The 15946-nt window shown below is 43.4% G+C and overlaps 1 protein-coding gene across 1 annotated transcript in view; it reads right to left on the bottom strand.

The window, feature by feature from the left end:
* MAMDC2 (MAM domain containing 2) overlaps positions 1 to 15946 on the bottom strand; it is a 249584-nt gene that overhangs the window by 87532 nt on the left and 146106 nt on the right. Inside the window, exon 4 of the mRNA XM_073543722.1 lies at positions 10462 to 10546. Coding sequence (XP_073399823.1) covers positions 10462 to 10546 — 85 coding nt within the window. The remainder of the gene's footprint in view (positions 1 to 10461; positions 10547 to 15946) is intronic.

Genomic DNA, 15946 nt, shown 5'->3' with positions numbered 1-15946 from the left:
AGCGCCAACATATTCCGCAGCACTTTACAATTAAGCGGGGACATGTACAGACAATAAATTCAATACAAGTTAAGACAATTCAAACAATGACATTAGGAGTGAGGTCCCTGCTCGCAAGCTTACAATCTACAAGGAAATGGGGGGACACAGTAGGTGAGAAATGCTTGTTAATTCAGGTCTGGCAATTATAATAGGGATTTTCATATAAAGCTGCATGATCCGGTCATCAGCCCGTGTGTTTAAGTGCAATAGACAAGTATCAAGTGCAGTTATCATGTGCATGAAGGGTGTGGAGACAGATGAATAGTAGGGTGCAGATTCAGAATAATATTTGGAAGGAGGGAACAGGGCAAAGTTAGCTTGCTGAGTAGTTGATGTGATAGGCTTCTTTGAAGAGATGGGTTTTCAAAGCGCGCTTGAATAGGTCAGGGCTAGGTATCAGTCTGATCGTCTGGGGAAGTGCATTCCAGAGAGCTGGAGCAGCACGAGAGAAGTCTTGGAGACGGAGGTGCGAGGTTCGGATTACGGGGGATGTTAGTCTTAGGTCATTTGTAGAACGGAGGGCACGTGTAGGGCGATAGACAGAGATGAGAGAGGAGATATAAGGCGGTGCAGAACAGTGGAGAGCTTTGTGGGTGAGAGAGATGAGTTTATACTGGACCCTGTAGCGAATAGGTAGCCAGTGTAATGACTGGCACAAGATGGAGGCATCGGTGAAGCGGCTGGACAGAAATATGACCCTGGCTGCCGCATTCAAGATGGATTGGAGAGGAGAAAGTTTGGTAAGAGGGAGACCGATCAGAAGAGAGTTGCAGTAGTCCAGACGAGAATGAATAAGAGCGACAGTAAGAGTCTTAGCAGTTTCAAAGGTGAGAAAAGGTCGGATTCTGGAGATGTTTTTAAGATGCAGGTGACAAGAGCGACTGAGTGATCGGATGTACGGAGTAAAGGAAAGTTCAGTGTCGAATATGACCCCAAGACAGCGGGCATGCTGCTTGGGAGTTATGGTTGAACCCTCCAGGGTTATTTCGATGTTAGGTAGAGTGAGGTTAGTAGAGGGGAGAAACACAAGAAGTTCAGTTTTAGAGAGATTTAGTTTCAGATAGAGGGAGGACATGATGCTAGAGACAGCAGACAGACAATCCTTGGTATTTTGAATTAGGGTAGGGGTGATGTCAGGGGAAGAAGTGTATAATTGGGTGTCATCAGCATAGAGATGATACTGGAACCCAAATCTGCTGATTGTTTGTCCAATAGGGGCAGTGTATAAAGAGAAGAGGAGGGGGCCTAGGACTGAGCCCTGCGGGACCCCGATAGTAAGGGGACGAGAAGAGGAAGAGGAGCCGGAAAAAGATACAGTGAAGGAGCGGTCAGAGAGGTAGGAGGAGAACCAGGAGAGGGCTGTGTCCTTGAGGCCTATAGAGCGGAGCATAGTGAGGAGGAGCTGGTGATCCACAGTGTCAAATGCGGCAGAGAGATCCAGGAGAATCAGCAGGGAGCAATGACCTTTCGATTTAGCTGTTATTAAATCATTAGAGACTTTAGTGAGGGCAGTTTCAGTAGAGTGTAAAGAGCGGAAACCAGATTGTAAGGGGTCGAGAAGAGAGTTATCCGAGAGATAGCGGATTAGACGGGAGTGGACCAGGCGTTCCAGGAGTTTAGAGATGAAGGGAAGGTTAGAGACAGGTCTGTAGTTAGCAGTGCAGTTCTGGTCCAGGGATGGCTTTTTAAGTAAAGGGGTTATGATGGCATGTTTAAATGAGGAGGGAAATATACCTGAAGAAAGAGAGAGGTTAAATATTTTAGTCAGGTGAGTGGTGACCACTGGTGAGAGAGACTGCAGGAGCTGTGAAGGAATAGGGTCACTGTTGCAGGTTGTAGGCCGAGCAGAAGCGAGGAGCTTGGAAACTTCTTCTTGGAAACAAATAATACAAATGGTAACAAGAGCCCAGAAAAACTTCTAAACAGATTATAAGTGAACTTCAAGCAAAAGGAACATCAGTGTCAGATCGCAACATCCATCGTTGTATGAGCCCAAGTGGACTTCATGGGAGACGACCAAGGAAGACACCATTGTTGAAAACAAAAATCATAAAAAAAGTCAGACTAGAATTTGCCAAACTACATGTTGATAAGCCACAAAGCTTCTGGGAGAATGTCCTGTGTACAGATGGGACAAAAATGGAACTTTTTGGCAAGGCACATCAGCTCTATGTTTACAGAGGGAAAAATGAAACATATCAAGAAAAGAACACTGTCCCTACTGTGAAACATGGAGGAGGCTGTTATGTTCTGGGGCTGCTTTGCTGCATCTGGCACAGGGTGTCTAGAATGTGTGCAGGGTACAATGAAATCTCAAGACTATCAAGGGATTCTAGAAATGTGCTGCCCAGTGTCAGAAAGCTTGGTCTCAGTCTCAGATTTTGGGTCTTGCAACAGGATAATGACCCAAAACACACAGCTAAAAACACCCAAGAATGGCTAAGAGGAAAATATTTGACTATTCTGAAGTGGCCTATGAACCCTAACCTAAATCCTACTGTGCATCTTTGGAAAGAGCTGAAACATGCCGTCTGGAAAAGGCAACCTTCAAACACGAGACAACTGAAGCAGTTTGCTCTTGAGGAGTGGGCCAAAATACCTTTCGAGAGGTGCAGAAGTCTAATTGACAGCTACAGGAATCGTTTGATTGCAGTGATTGCCTCAAAAGGTTGTGCAACTAAATATTAAGTTAAGGGTACCATCATTTCTGTCCGGGCCTATTTCATGAGTTTTATTTTTTTTAAAAATTCTGTGGAAGCATGGCTGAAAAGCAATGTCTGACTTTCATTTGTTCATTTTAATAGATTTTTTATTTATTATTACTTTTGTCAGATTCAAGTTATTTCTGTGACCAATGTGGGTTTTTTTTGTCATTAAACAAGGGGTACCAACAATTTTGCGTGTATCTACCTATTGTATTTGTATTTAATGTATGTAATCCATCTCTTCTATCCTGTCGGCTCCTGCTGGGATTTTGCAGAACCTGGCAGATGAATTACCGGCTTTTCTTGTATTTATCTCTCTATGCAATATAAATACATCTATACTATATGTATATATCTATTCTATCTATTCTATCCTAATCTGTCACTCTGTGGTTATACTGTACACGACAGATCATTTGCCGGCTGTTAATTTATCCATCTATCTATTATCTAATATATAAAGCTCAATGTGGGTGTGTATGTATGTATGTATGTATGTATGTGTGTACAGTTGTGGCCAAAAGTATTGACACCCCTGCAATTCTGTCAGATAATACTCAGTTTCTTCCTGAAAATGATTGCAAACACAAATTCTTTGTCATTATTATCTTCATTTAATTTGTCTTAAATGAAAAAACACAAAAAGAATTGTCCTAAAGCCAAAGTGGATATAATTCCACACCAAACATAAAAAAGAGGGTGGACAAAAGTATTGGCACTGTTCGAAAAATCATGTGATGCTTCTCTAATTTGTGTAATTAACAGCACCTGTAACTTACCTGTGGCACCTAATAGGTGTTGGCAATAACTAAATCACACTTGCAGCCAGTTGACATGGATTAAAGTTGACTCAACCTCTGTCCTGTGTCCTTGTGTGTACCACATTGAGCATGGAGAAAAGAAAGAAGACCAAAGAACTGTCTGAGGACTTGAGAAACCAAATTAAGAGGAAGCATGTGCAATCTCAAGGCTACAAGTCCATCTCCAAAGACCTGAATGTTCCTGTGTCTACCATGCGCAGTGTCATCAAGAAGTTTAAAGCCCATGGCACTGTGGCTAACCTCCCTAGATGTGGACGGAAAAGAAAAATTGACAAGAGATTTCAACGCGAGATTGTGCGGATGTTGGATAAAATACCTAGACTAACATCCAAACAAGTTCAAGCTGCCCTGCAGTCCGAGGGTACAACAGTGTCAACCCGTACTATCCGTCGGCATCTGAATGAAAAGGGACTGTATGGTAGGAGACCCAGGAAGACCCCACTTCTTACCCCGAGACATAAAAAAAGCCAGGCTGGAGCTTGCCAAACTTACCTTAAAAAGCCTAAAACGTTTTGGAAGAATGTTCTCTGGTCAGATGAGACAAAAGTAGAGCTTTTTGGGTAAAGGCATCAACATAGAGTTTACAGGAGAAAAAAAGAGGCATTCAAAGAAAAGAACACGGTCCCTACAGCCAAACATGAGTTGCTTTGCTGCCTCTGGCACTGGACTGCTTGACCGTGTGCATGGCATTATGAAGTCTGAAGACTACCAACAAATTTTGCATCATAATGTAGGGCCCAGTGTGAGAAAGCTGGGTCTCCCTCAGAGGTCATGGGTTTTCCAGCAGGACAATGACCCAAAACACACTTCAAAAAGCACTAGAAAATGGTTTGAGAGAAAGCACTGGAGACTTCTAAGGTGGCAAGCAATGAGTCCAGACCTGAATCCCATAGAACACCTGTGGAGAGATCTAAAAATGGCAGTTTGGAGAAGGCACCCTTCTAATATCAGGGACCTGGAGCAGTTTGCCAAAGAAGAATGGTCTAAAATTCCAGCAGAGCATTGTAAGAAACTCATTGATGGTTACCGGAAGCGGTTGGTCGCAGTTATTTTGGCTAAAGGTTGTGCAACCAAGTATTAGGCTGAGGGTGCCAATACTTTTGTCTGGCCCATTTTTGGAGTTTTGTATGAAATGATCAATGTTTTGCTTTTTGCTTCATTCTCTTTTGTGTTTTTTCATTTAAGACATATTAAATGAAGATAATAATACCAAAGAATTTGTGTTTGCAATCATTTTCAGGAAGAAACTGAGTATTATCTGACAGAATTGCTGGGGTGTCAATACTTTTGGCCACAACTGTATGTCCGGGATTGGCATCCGCACCGTTGCAGCTACAGCCACAAAATTTTGCACAGTCACACGTCTGGACCCCGAGAGCGTCAAAGGCTATGTTGTGAGGCGAAATTTTAACCCCGCGTGTTCCAATTCACCAAACAATTTTGCCCCTATCTACATAATGGAGAAAAAGTGTGTGTGTATCAAGCCCCGCCCCTCATTATGATGTCATAATGGTTGCCATGGCGACGCTAATGTCATAATAGGTTGCAATGGCGAAGATGCTGTCACAATGGTTGCCATGGTGACGATGATGTCTTAATAGGTTGCAATGGTGACGGTTATGTCATAACGGTTGCCATGGTGATATTGATGTCATAATGGGTATAAGGGCACTCGACTATGGGATGGCGAATATGTATGATGAGTATATAGGCATGGGACTATGGGATGGAGAATATGTATGATGGGTATATGGGCATGGGACTATGGGATGGAGGATGTATGATGGGTATATGGGCACTCAACTCTGCGATGGTGGATATGTATGATGGGTATATGGGCATTGGGCATGGGACTATGGGATGGAGGATAATTATAATTTGTTATAACTAACCACAGTTAGTTACTATGCCCGGGCAGCGCCGGGCTCTTCAGCTAGTAAATATATATATATATATATATATATACACACACAGGGTGGGCTATTTATATGGATACACCAAAATAAAATGGGAATGGTTGGTGATTTCAACTTCCTGTTTGTGGCACATTAGTATACGGGATGGGGAAAACTTTTCAAGATGGTTGGTGACCATGGCAGTGATCTTGAAGTCAGCCATTTTGGATCAAACTTTATAAATGGCCCACCCTGTATATATACAGCTCTGGAAAAAATTGAGAGACCACTGCACAATTTTATAAAAATCAGCTTCTCTACATGTCTGACAGTCATTCCATTCCAGTGTCAGTTGAATTCCAACCAGAGGACACCTCATTCTACTTAATGTGCTTCTGATTAGGTGATCACCTGAACCAAATCTTATTTAATGAAGGAAAGCATAAAAAAACACTGCTGTGGTGTTCACAATCCTCTTGCAATAGGACCAGCTGGATGGTAAAACAAGTGCTAGTAATATCCCAAAAGTAATAGGAATGAAAAAATAACTTTTAACCATGCCAAAGGAATTGAAAAGAACAGTCTTGAGTGAGGAAAAGAAGGACTCAATTCTGGCTTTACTAGCAGAGGGATACAGTGAGCGTCATGTTGCCTACATCCTTAAAATGTCTAAGCCGGCAGTCCATTACTGTAACATCCCTGCCGGCATCACTGCATGGCTTCCCATCTTACTCACCACTCCGGGCCAAGTTCTGAGTTCTGTCCTCTGCCAGCTGCATGCTCTGGTATAAGCAATGTCAGAATAGACAGTCTGAGAGGAGCGCTGAGTTAAAAATCCAAAAGCTTTCTCATTTTATTAGATTATTATAACGGTCAGGTATATTATCTGGTTATTATATTTTCTTATAGTGCACCAAAAAAGTCTAAGTTCATTAAGACTTACCATTATAAATCAGATACCAGATGATATACCTGACCGTTATAATAATCTAATAAAAAGAGAAAGCTTTTGGATTTTTAAATTAGGTACATTGACTCCTGAAGGGTTAAATCTCATTATTGAAAAAGTTACGTAATATATAATTTTTTAAATATATCTTTTATATATTTTATACTTTTTAATGCATTTCATCACCTGGTTTTATATTCTGTTTTAGTATGTTTTTATTCATTTTCTATTCATTTTGTGACCGCAATTTGATCTAACTAATCATGTGTTTTGACTAATTGCCCTTTACTTCCTATTGGTTGATTTACCTTTATATACCCATCCCTGTTCACTGTTTGTATACTGCCACCTGATGAAGACGGCATTGTACCGTCAAAACGCGTTGTGGATAATTAATAAACGAAGATTGAACTCACCACTTCATATTTGTGTCCCATGCGCTCCCTTGTGACCGAGGTTTGTTTTTACGGCTCCATGCTCTGGGGCTCATGTCCTTGCTTGCTGCATACTTCCTGGCTGTATGGTTAGAGCGGCGGCCCTGGCACTTCCTAGTTCTTATAGAGACAGTGTGCAGTGCACCTTCCTAAGGTGTCCACATCCAATTGCCAAGAGGCATCAGTTACTTAAGGCATCCCCACCAATAGGAGGATGCCTGAGCAACAAACTCTTTCAGTCTGTCTTTGACTACTGAGTTGCTAGGTCCTGTCCGGCAATTTCTCTTGTTCCGCCTTCCATGGGGGCTGCATACCCTGGGCCGTACCTGTATCTTGTGTCTTGTTTTCCGCCTCCCTGAGGGCTGCATACTCAGGCGTGAATTCTCTGTCCTGTAATTTTCCCGTATCCATCCTTGTCTGTACTGAATACTATACCTGTACCTGACCCTGTCTGAACTAAGTCCTATACCTGTGTCCATTTGTACCCCTGTCTGTAGCCTTCCCTATTTTGCTGTGTGTTTCCTTGTGTTCACTCCTTCTGCTCTTTGCCTCGCATCCTGCGATTTTGCTCTTTGCTCCGCATCCTGCGGTTCTGCTCTTTGCTTCATATCCTACAGTTCTGCTCTTTGCTCTGCACCTTACAGTGCTGCTCTGCTCCTCGTTCTGCACCTTACAGTGAAGCTCTGCTCTTTGCTCTGCATCATTCGGTGCTGCTCTGCACCTTGCGGTTCAGCTTTGCTCTCCGCACTCTGCGACTTTGCTTTGCTCCCACTCCGCTTACTGTGTATCTTTATCTCTCCTGTCTGAACTGTTTCCTAACGGTTCCTGTCTCTCCAGTCTGAACAGGTCCCTATCTGATCCCATATACCAATCATACCTGTCTGTGTTCCTGTCCTTCCTGAATCAGTTCCTGCTCCTCCAGTCTGAACAGGTACCTTCCTGTCCTCATATACCACTCATACCTGCCCGTGTTTCTGTCCCTTCCGAATTAGTTCCTGTCCCTCTAGTCTGAGCCGTGCTAGCCGTGCCCGCATGCCTGGAAGAGTGCAAGCCACACCCGCCTGGCAGAGTGCCAGCCGTGCCTGCCAACCTGGCAGAATGCCAGCCGTGCCCGCCTGCCTGCCAGACGTGCCATCTGCCTGCCAAGAATGTCGGCCGAGCCCATCTGTACTTGCCCACACCTGCTATTCGTGTTCAGTCCATCAGTGGGATCAGCTGCTACGGCCAGACCCCGCCCTGGAGTGGTACCTGCCAGCTACCTGCTGCACAAGCCTGACTTCACCATCAGAGGCTCCAGAGAACATCAAGGTAGCTGCTTAGTCACGCCCCTTCCAGGCTAGTCTGGTTGTGGTGCAGTGGAGCCACAATCCCATGCTCGCGCCATACAGTCAGGGTGCGAGTGTTACAATTACAACAAGGTCAAGCAGCAGACATTGGGGACAACAAAGCTACAGACCGGCAGAGGGTGAAAACGACTCTCCACTGACCAGGATGACCGTCATCTTATTCGAATGACACTCAGCAATCACAGGATTGACAAGCACGGGTCATTACGGATGCAGCGATACCAAATATGTGTACTTTCATGGTTTAGATTTTTTTCATTCAAATATTTATTTAGCGATAGAATAAATGTTGTTTTTTTATTATTATAATTTTTTTATAACTATTTTTACAATTATTTTAATTTTTTTTTCACTTCATTCTAACTTTTACACTTTGTCCCACTATGGGACACTCATTTTTTGCAGGGTGATCACTTCTATAGCATGCAGATGAAGCAGCATCTGCATGCTATAGAAGCTGTCAGTGCTGCACTTACTGCACACTGACCTGAGAGACTTCCTGATCATGCACTTCGCATGACAGGAAGTTTCTTAGTTCTGGTAATCAGGATTTCATCATGACAACATCGGTTTACCATGGTAGCGATCGGGACGCCGCGTCACGCCGCGGGGTCTCCGATCCAAATGCAGAGTGGCTATCAGCCCTTTGCCTGCTCCTGGAATGCTGCAATCATGTTCGATCGCAGCATTTCAGGGGTTAAAGTGCCGGGAGCTGTCCCTGCACTTAGTGCCAGGTGTCAGCTGACACCCGGCCGCGCAACCCCCGTGTGCGTGGCCGATCGCTATGACGTACTATTCCATCCATAGTCAGACAGACCCAAGTCACATGAACGGAATAGTACGTCGGCTGTCAGAAAGGGGTTAAATGCATGAAAGTCTCAAGTGCTAAAAGCGAATCTCTCAGCAGATGTTTGATATGTAATCTGAGGGCAGCATAAGGTAGGGGTTAAAGGGAACCTGTCACCAGGTTTGGCCGATATAAGATATGGCCATCACCTTTCAAGACTGATATACAGCATTCTATAATGCTGTATCTCTGCCCCTAATCCAACCTGTAAGAGAAGAAAAATAACTTTTATTACACTCACCTGCGAAGCAGTCCAGTCCGGAGGGTATCGCTGGTCTTGATCAGGAGCCTCCCATATTCTTACGATCGCCACCCTGCTGCTGGCTTCATGTGGATGACGCGTCTCTGCATCATCCACACAGACTCCTTGGCAACAAGCTCCTGCATAGTCGAACTTTTCTGCCCTGTTGAGGGTAGAGCAAAGTACTCCATTGCGCAGGTGCCTGGGCACTTTGACCTTTTATGGCACCTGTGCACAGCAGTACTTTGCTCTGCCCTCAACAGGACAGAGAAGTACACCTGCGCAGGAGCACGGTGCAGAGGAGACTGTATATGATGCAGGAACGCATTATCCACACGAAGCAAGCAGGACGACGGCAACGCAAGAAGATGGAAGATGGGAGGTGCCGGACCAAGAAGAGCAACACCCCTTGGACCGGACCGCCCCGCAGGTGAGTATAATAAAAGTAATTTTTCAGTTCTTACAGGTTGGGCTGGGAGCAGATATATAGCATTATACAGTAGAATGCTGTATATCAGCCCTGAAAGGTGATGGCTGTATCTTATATCAGCCAAAACTGCTGACAGGTTCACTGATCAAGCTCTGTGCTGTTGTTTACTTAAACTGAAGGTTTTATCACCTTATGATTGTCATTGTATGGACTACAGAAGAATGAGCTTAATAGTCTGACTCCGCACCCTTCTGTGATAAGCAGCTCACTGTCTATAGCTGTGTACACTGAGAGCCTAATGTGGGTGGGAGAAGTGCTCAGCTTTGATGCATTGCTAAATCTAAAAGCTTTGATTGTGTGAGAATAGCTGCACCCAGTAAACTAAGTGATACATTATAGGATCCAGCTTCTCTTTACCTACATCAGCCTGCTCTCAGATGAGGTAGCAAAAGCCTGCTGTGTTGACAGATTCCCTTTAACAGGTGTTCAAAAACCTAAACAGATGAACATCAAGTCGTATTCCCATATAAATTAGTAGGACCTTTCTGATAACTTGAAAAAAAATCAAAGATAAAGTGTGAACATACCCTTAGATTCTTGCTTTGTCCTTTGAGTTTTCTCGTTATAAAACCCATGACTTATAGTTAGTGTACTGTACATAGTTCACAACAACAAAAAAGCAGTAAGAAAAATGCAATGTGAAAGTGTAATGTGCATTAATACATCTACACAGTGCGATTTTAATACTTACCAATGCAATACCCAGTGGTCATTTTTAACTCATAAATTGCTATGCTGCTTTTTTCATCAGCTCCAAGGATTCCTTCCAATAAAATCTACAACAGAATAAAAAAATCATATTATTCCTAGAATACTAGATGTCTTTTCCCAAAAATGAAAAAGTGCAATACTGCTAATGTTGTTTCACATTGGCACAGTTCTAGAGGCACATCTTGGTGAGCACCATAGAGAAATTCAGATGAAGGAAAACCGCTACAGGTACAGTGGGTACAGAAAGTATTCAGACCCCTTTAAATTTTTCACTCTTTGTTTCATAGCATCCATTTGGATAAATTCAAAAAAGTTCATTTTTTTCTCATTAATGTACACTCTGCACCACATCTTGAGTGAAAAAAACAGAAATGTAGAAATTTTGCACATTTATTAAAAAAGAAAAACTGAAATATCACATGGTCATAAGAATTGAGATTCTTTGCTCAGACACTCATATTTAAGTCACATTCTGTCCATTTCCTCGTGATCCTCCTTTAGATGGTTCTACTGCTTCATTGGAGTCCAGCTGTGTTTAATTAACCCCTTCACGACCAATGACGCCATATAGGCGTCATGAAAACTGGTACCAATCTGACCAGTGATGCCTATGTGGCGTCATGACATTAAAGCCCCCCTGCGGGTCGGGTGACCTAGGTCACTGAAAGGTCACCCGACCCGCAGATACAGGGGGCTTTGTACTTCACCACGGGGGGCGTGGCTTCGCCCCCACGTGGCTACGATTGCTCTGATTGGCTGTTAAAAGTGAAATAGCCAATCAGAGCGATAGTAATATTTCATCAATGAAAATTGATGAAATATTACAATCCAGCCATGTCCGACGCTGCTGTAGCATCGGACATGGCTGGTGACACCGATCCGACCCCTCCCCCACCGGTTAACGGGGGCGATCTGCCCCCTGCCACTGAATGACAGCGGCGATGTGCCAACGTTGTCATCATCTGCCCCCTCGCCTTCCCTCCGCTCCCCCCCTCCCACCGGTACTCACCGAGTGCCGCTATGGCTCCCGGTGTCCCGCGGTCCCGGACCATGGGCGCCACCATATTGGAAAATGGCGGGCGCATGCGCAGTGCGCCCGCCGGCTGCAATTTCATTTCATTTATTTTGATCACTGTGATAAACTCTCACAGTGATCAAAATAGCATGAAAAGTAAATAAACCCCCCGATTATCACCCCCATAGACAGGAACAACTAATAAAATAAAGAAATTATTTTTATTTTTCCATTAGGGATAGGGTTGGAAAGAGGGTTAGGGTTGGAACAAGGGTTAGGGTTGGAAAGAGGGTTAGGGTTGGAAAGAGGGTTAGGGTTGGAAAGAGGGTTAGTGTTGGAATTAGGGTTAGGGTTGGAATTAGGGTTAAGGTTGGAATTAGAGTTAGAATTAGGGTTAGGGTTGGAATTAGGGTTAGGGTTGGAATTAGGGTTAGGCTTGTGGTTAGGGTTATGGTTAGGGTTGGGATTTGGGTTAGGGGTGTGTTGGGGTTAGGGTTATGGTTAGGATTAGGGAAGTGTTGGGGTTATGGCTGTGGTTAGGGGTGTGTTGGGGTTAGGGTTGAAGTTAGAATTGAGGGGTTTCCACTGTTTAGGCACATCACGGGGGTTTCCAAACGTGACATGGTGCAACCATTGATTCCAAACAATTTTGCGTTCAAAAAGTCAAACGGTGCTCCCTCCCTTCCAAGCCCCGACGTGTGCCCAAACAGTGGTTTACCCCAACATATGGGGTATCAGCGTACTCAGGAAAAATTGCACAACAACTTTTGGGGTCTAATTTCTCCTGGTACCCTTGGGAAAATAAAAAATTGGGGGCTAAAATATTATTTTTGTGGAAAAAAAATTTTTTTTTATATTCACGTCTCTGCGTTATAAACTTCTGTGAAGCACTTGGGGGTTCAAAGTGCTCACCAGGCATCTAGATAAGTTCCTTGGGGGGGTCTAGTTTCCAAAATGGGGTCACTTGTGGGGGGTTTCTATTGTTTAGGCACATCAGGGGCTCTGAAAACGTAATGACGACCGCAGACCATTCCATCAAAGTCTGCATTTCAAAACGTCACTACTTCCATTCCGAGCCCTTACGTGTGCCCAAACAATGGTTCCCCCCATATATGGGGTACCAGCATACTCAGGACAAACTGGACAACAACTTTTGTGGTCCAATTTATCCTGATACCCTTGTGAAAAAAAAAATTGCTGGCTAAAAATCTTTTTTTTTTGAGGAAAAAAAATTATTTTTTATCTTCACGGCTCTGCGTTATAAACATCTGTGAGGCGCTTGGGGTTTCAAGGTGCTCACCACACATCTAGATAAGTTCCTTGGGGGGGTCTAGTTTCCAAAATGGGGTCACTTGTGGGGGGGTTCCACAGTTTAGGTACATCAGGGGCTCTGCAAATGTAACATGATGCCCGCAGACCATTCCATCAAAGTCAGCATTTCAAAATGTCACTACTTCCCTTCCGAGCCCCGACGTGTACCCAAACAGTGGTCCCCACCCACATATGGGGTACCAGCATACTCAGGACAAACTGGACAACAACTTTTAGGGTCCAATTTATACTGCTACCCTTGTGAAAATAAAAAATTGTGCACTAAAAAAAAATTTTTTGAGGAAAAAAAAAAAATTTTTATTTTCACGGCTCTGCGTTATAAACTTTTGTGAAGCACTTGGGGGTTCAAAGTGTTCACTATGCATCTAGATAAGTTCCTTAGGGGGTCTAGTTTCCAAAATAGGGTCATTTGTGGGGGAGCTCCAATGTTTAGGTACACAGGGGCTCTCCAAACACGACATGGTGTCCGCTAACGATTAGAACTAATTTGCATTTCAAAAAGTCAAATGGCGCTCCTTCCCATCTGAGCCCTGCCGTGCGCCCAAACAGTGGTTCCCCCCCACATATGGGGTACCAGCGTACTCTGGACAAACTGGACAACAACTTTTGCGGTCCAATTTCTCCTGTTATCCTTGTGAAAATTAAAAATAGCGTGCTAAAAAATCATTTTTGAGGAAAAAAAAATATTTTTTATTTTCACTGCTCTGCGTTATAAACTTTTGTGAAGCACTTGGGGGTTCAAAGTGCTCACTACACATCTAGATAAGTTCCATAAGGGGTCTAGTTTCCAAAATGGGGTCACTTGTGGGGGAGCTCCAATGTTTAGGTGCACAGGGGCTCTCCAAACGCGACATGGTGTTCGATAACGATTGGAGCTAATTTTCCATTCACAAAGTCAAATGGACCCTGCCGTACGCCCAAACAGTGGTTTATGACCACATATGAGGTATCGGTATACTCAGGAGAAATTGCTCAACAAATTTTAGGATCTATTTTATCCTGTTGCCCATGTGAAAATGAAAAAACTGAGGCTGAAAGAAAATTTTTGTGAAAAAAAAGTACTTTTTTTTTACAGATCAATTTGTGAAGCACCTGGGGGGGTTCAAAGTGATCATTATGCATCTAGATAAGTTCCCTGGGAGGGGTCCAGCTTCCAAAATGGGGTCACTTGTGGGGGAGCTCCAGTGTTTAGGCACACAGGGGCTCTCCAAACGCGACATGGCAACCGCAAAATATTCCAGCATATTTTCCATTCAAAAAGTCAAATGGTGCTCCTTCCCTTCTGAGCCCTGCCGTGCGCCCAAACAGTGGTTTATGACCACATATGAGGTATCAGTGTACTCAGGAGAAATTGCCCAACAAATTTTCGGATCCATTTTATCCTGTTGCCCATGTGAAAATGAAAAAATTGATGCTAAAATAAAATTTTTGTTGGAAAAATTAAAATGTCCATTTTTTCTTTCCACGTTGATTTAGTTCCTGTGAAACACCTGAAGTGTTAATAATCTTCTTGAATGTAGTTTTGAGTAGCTTGAGGGGTGCAGATTTTAGAATGGTGTCACTTTTGGGTATTTTCTGCCATATAGACCCCTCAAAGTGACTTCAAATGTGAGGTGGTCCCTAAAAAAATGGTTTTGTAAATTTTGTTGTAAAAATGAGAAATCGCTGGTCAACTTTTAACCCTTATAACTTCCTAACAAAAAAATATTTTGTTTCCAAAATTGTGCTGATGTAAAGTAGACATGTGGGAAATGTTATTTAGTAACTATTTTGTGTCACATAACTCTCTGGTTTAACAGAATAAAAATTCAAAATTTGAAAATTGCGAAATTTTCTAAATTTTCGCCAAATTTCTGATTTTTTCACAAATAAACGCAAAAATTATCGACCTAAATTTACCACTAACATGAAGCCCAATATGTCACGAAAAATCAATCTCAGAATCGCTAGGATCCGTTGAAGTGTTCCTGAGTTATTACCTCATAAAGGGACACTGGTCAGAATTGCAAAAAATGGCCTGGTCATTACGGTCAAAATAGGCTTGGTCATGAAGGGGTTAAACTGATAGGACTTGATTTGTAAAGGCACAGACCTGTTTATATAAGACCTCATATCTCACAGTGCATGTCAGACCAAATGAGAATCATGAGGTCAAAAGAACTGGCCAAGGAGCTCAGAGACAGAATTGTGGCAAGACACACATCTGGCCAAGGGTACAAAAGAATTTTTGCAGTACTTAAGGTTCCTAAGAGCACAATGGCCTCCATAGTTCTTAAATGGAAGAAGTTTGGGGCCACCAGAAATCTTCCTAGACCTGGCTGTCCGGCCAAACTGAGCAATCGTGGGAGAATAGCCTTGGTGAGAGAGGTAAAGAACAACCCCAAGATCACTGTGGCTGAGCTCCACAGATGCAGTAGGGAGATGGGAGAAAGTTCCACAAAGTCAACTATCATTGCAGCCCTCCACCAGTCGGGCCTTTATGGCAGAGTGGCCCGACGGAAGCCTTTCCTCAGTGCCAAACATATGAAAGACTGCGCAAAGTTTGCTAAAAAAACACATGAAGGACTCACAGACTATCAGAAATAAGATTCTCTGGTCTGATGAGATGAAGATAGAACTTTATGGTGATAATTCTAAGCGGTATGTGTGGAGAAAACCAGGCACATCACATGCCCAATGCAATCCCAACAGTGAAACATGCTGGTGGCAGCATCACGCTATGGGGTTGTTTTTCAGCTGCAGGGACAGGACAACTGGTTGCAATTGAAGGAAACATGAATGGCGGCCAAGTACAGAGATATCCTGAATGAAAACCTCTTCCATGGTGCTTTTGACCTCAGACTTGGCCGAAGGTTTACCATCGAACAAGACAATGACCCTAAGCACACAACTAAAATAACAAAGGAGCGGCTTCAGAACAAATATGTGACCATTCTTGACTGGCCCAGCCAGAGCCATGACCTAGACCCAATTGAGACCTGAAAATGGCTGTCCACCAACGTTCACTATCCAACCTGAAGGAACTGGAGAGGATCTGCAAGGAAGAATGGCAGAGGATCCCCAAATCTAGGTGTGAAAAACTTGTTGAATCATTCCCAAGAAGACTCATAGCTGTAAT

This window comes from Dendrobates tinctorius, unplaced genomic scaffold, assembly GCF_039654945.1.
Source record: "Dendrobates tinctorius isolate UK_male_01 unplaced genomic scaffold, ASM3965494v1 ptg000134l, whole genome shotgun sequence".
NCBI lineage: Eukaryota > Metazoa > Chordata > Amphibia > Anura > Dendrobatidae > Dendrobates > Dendrobates tinctorius.
Note: the sequence above shows the minus strand (reverse complement) of the source record. Positions and strands in the feature narration are given on the sequence as shown.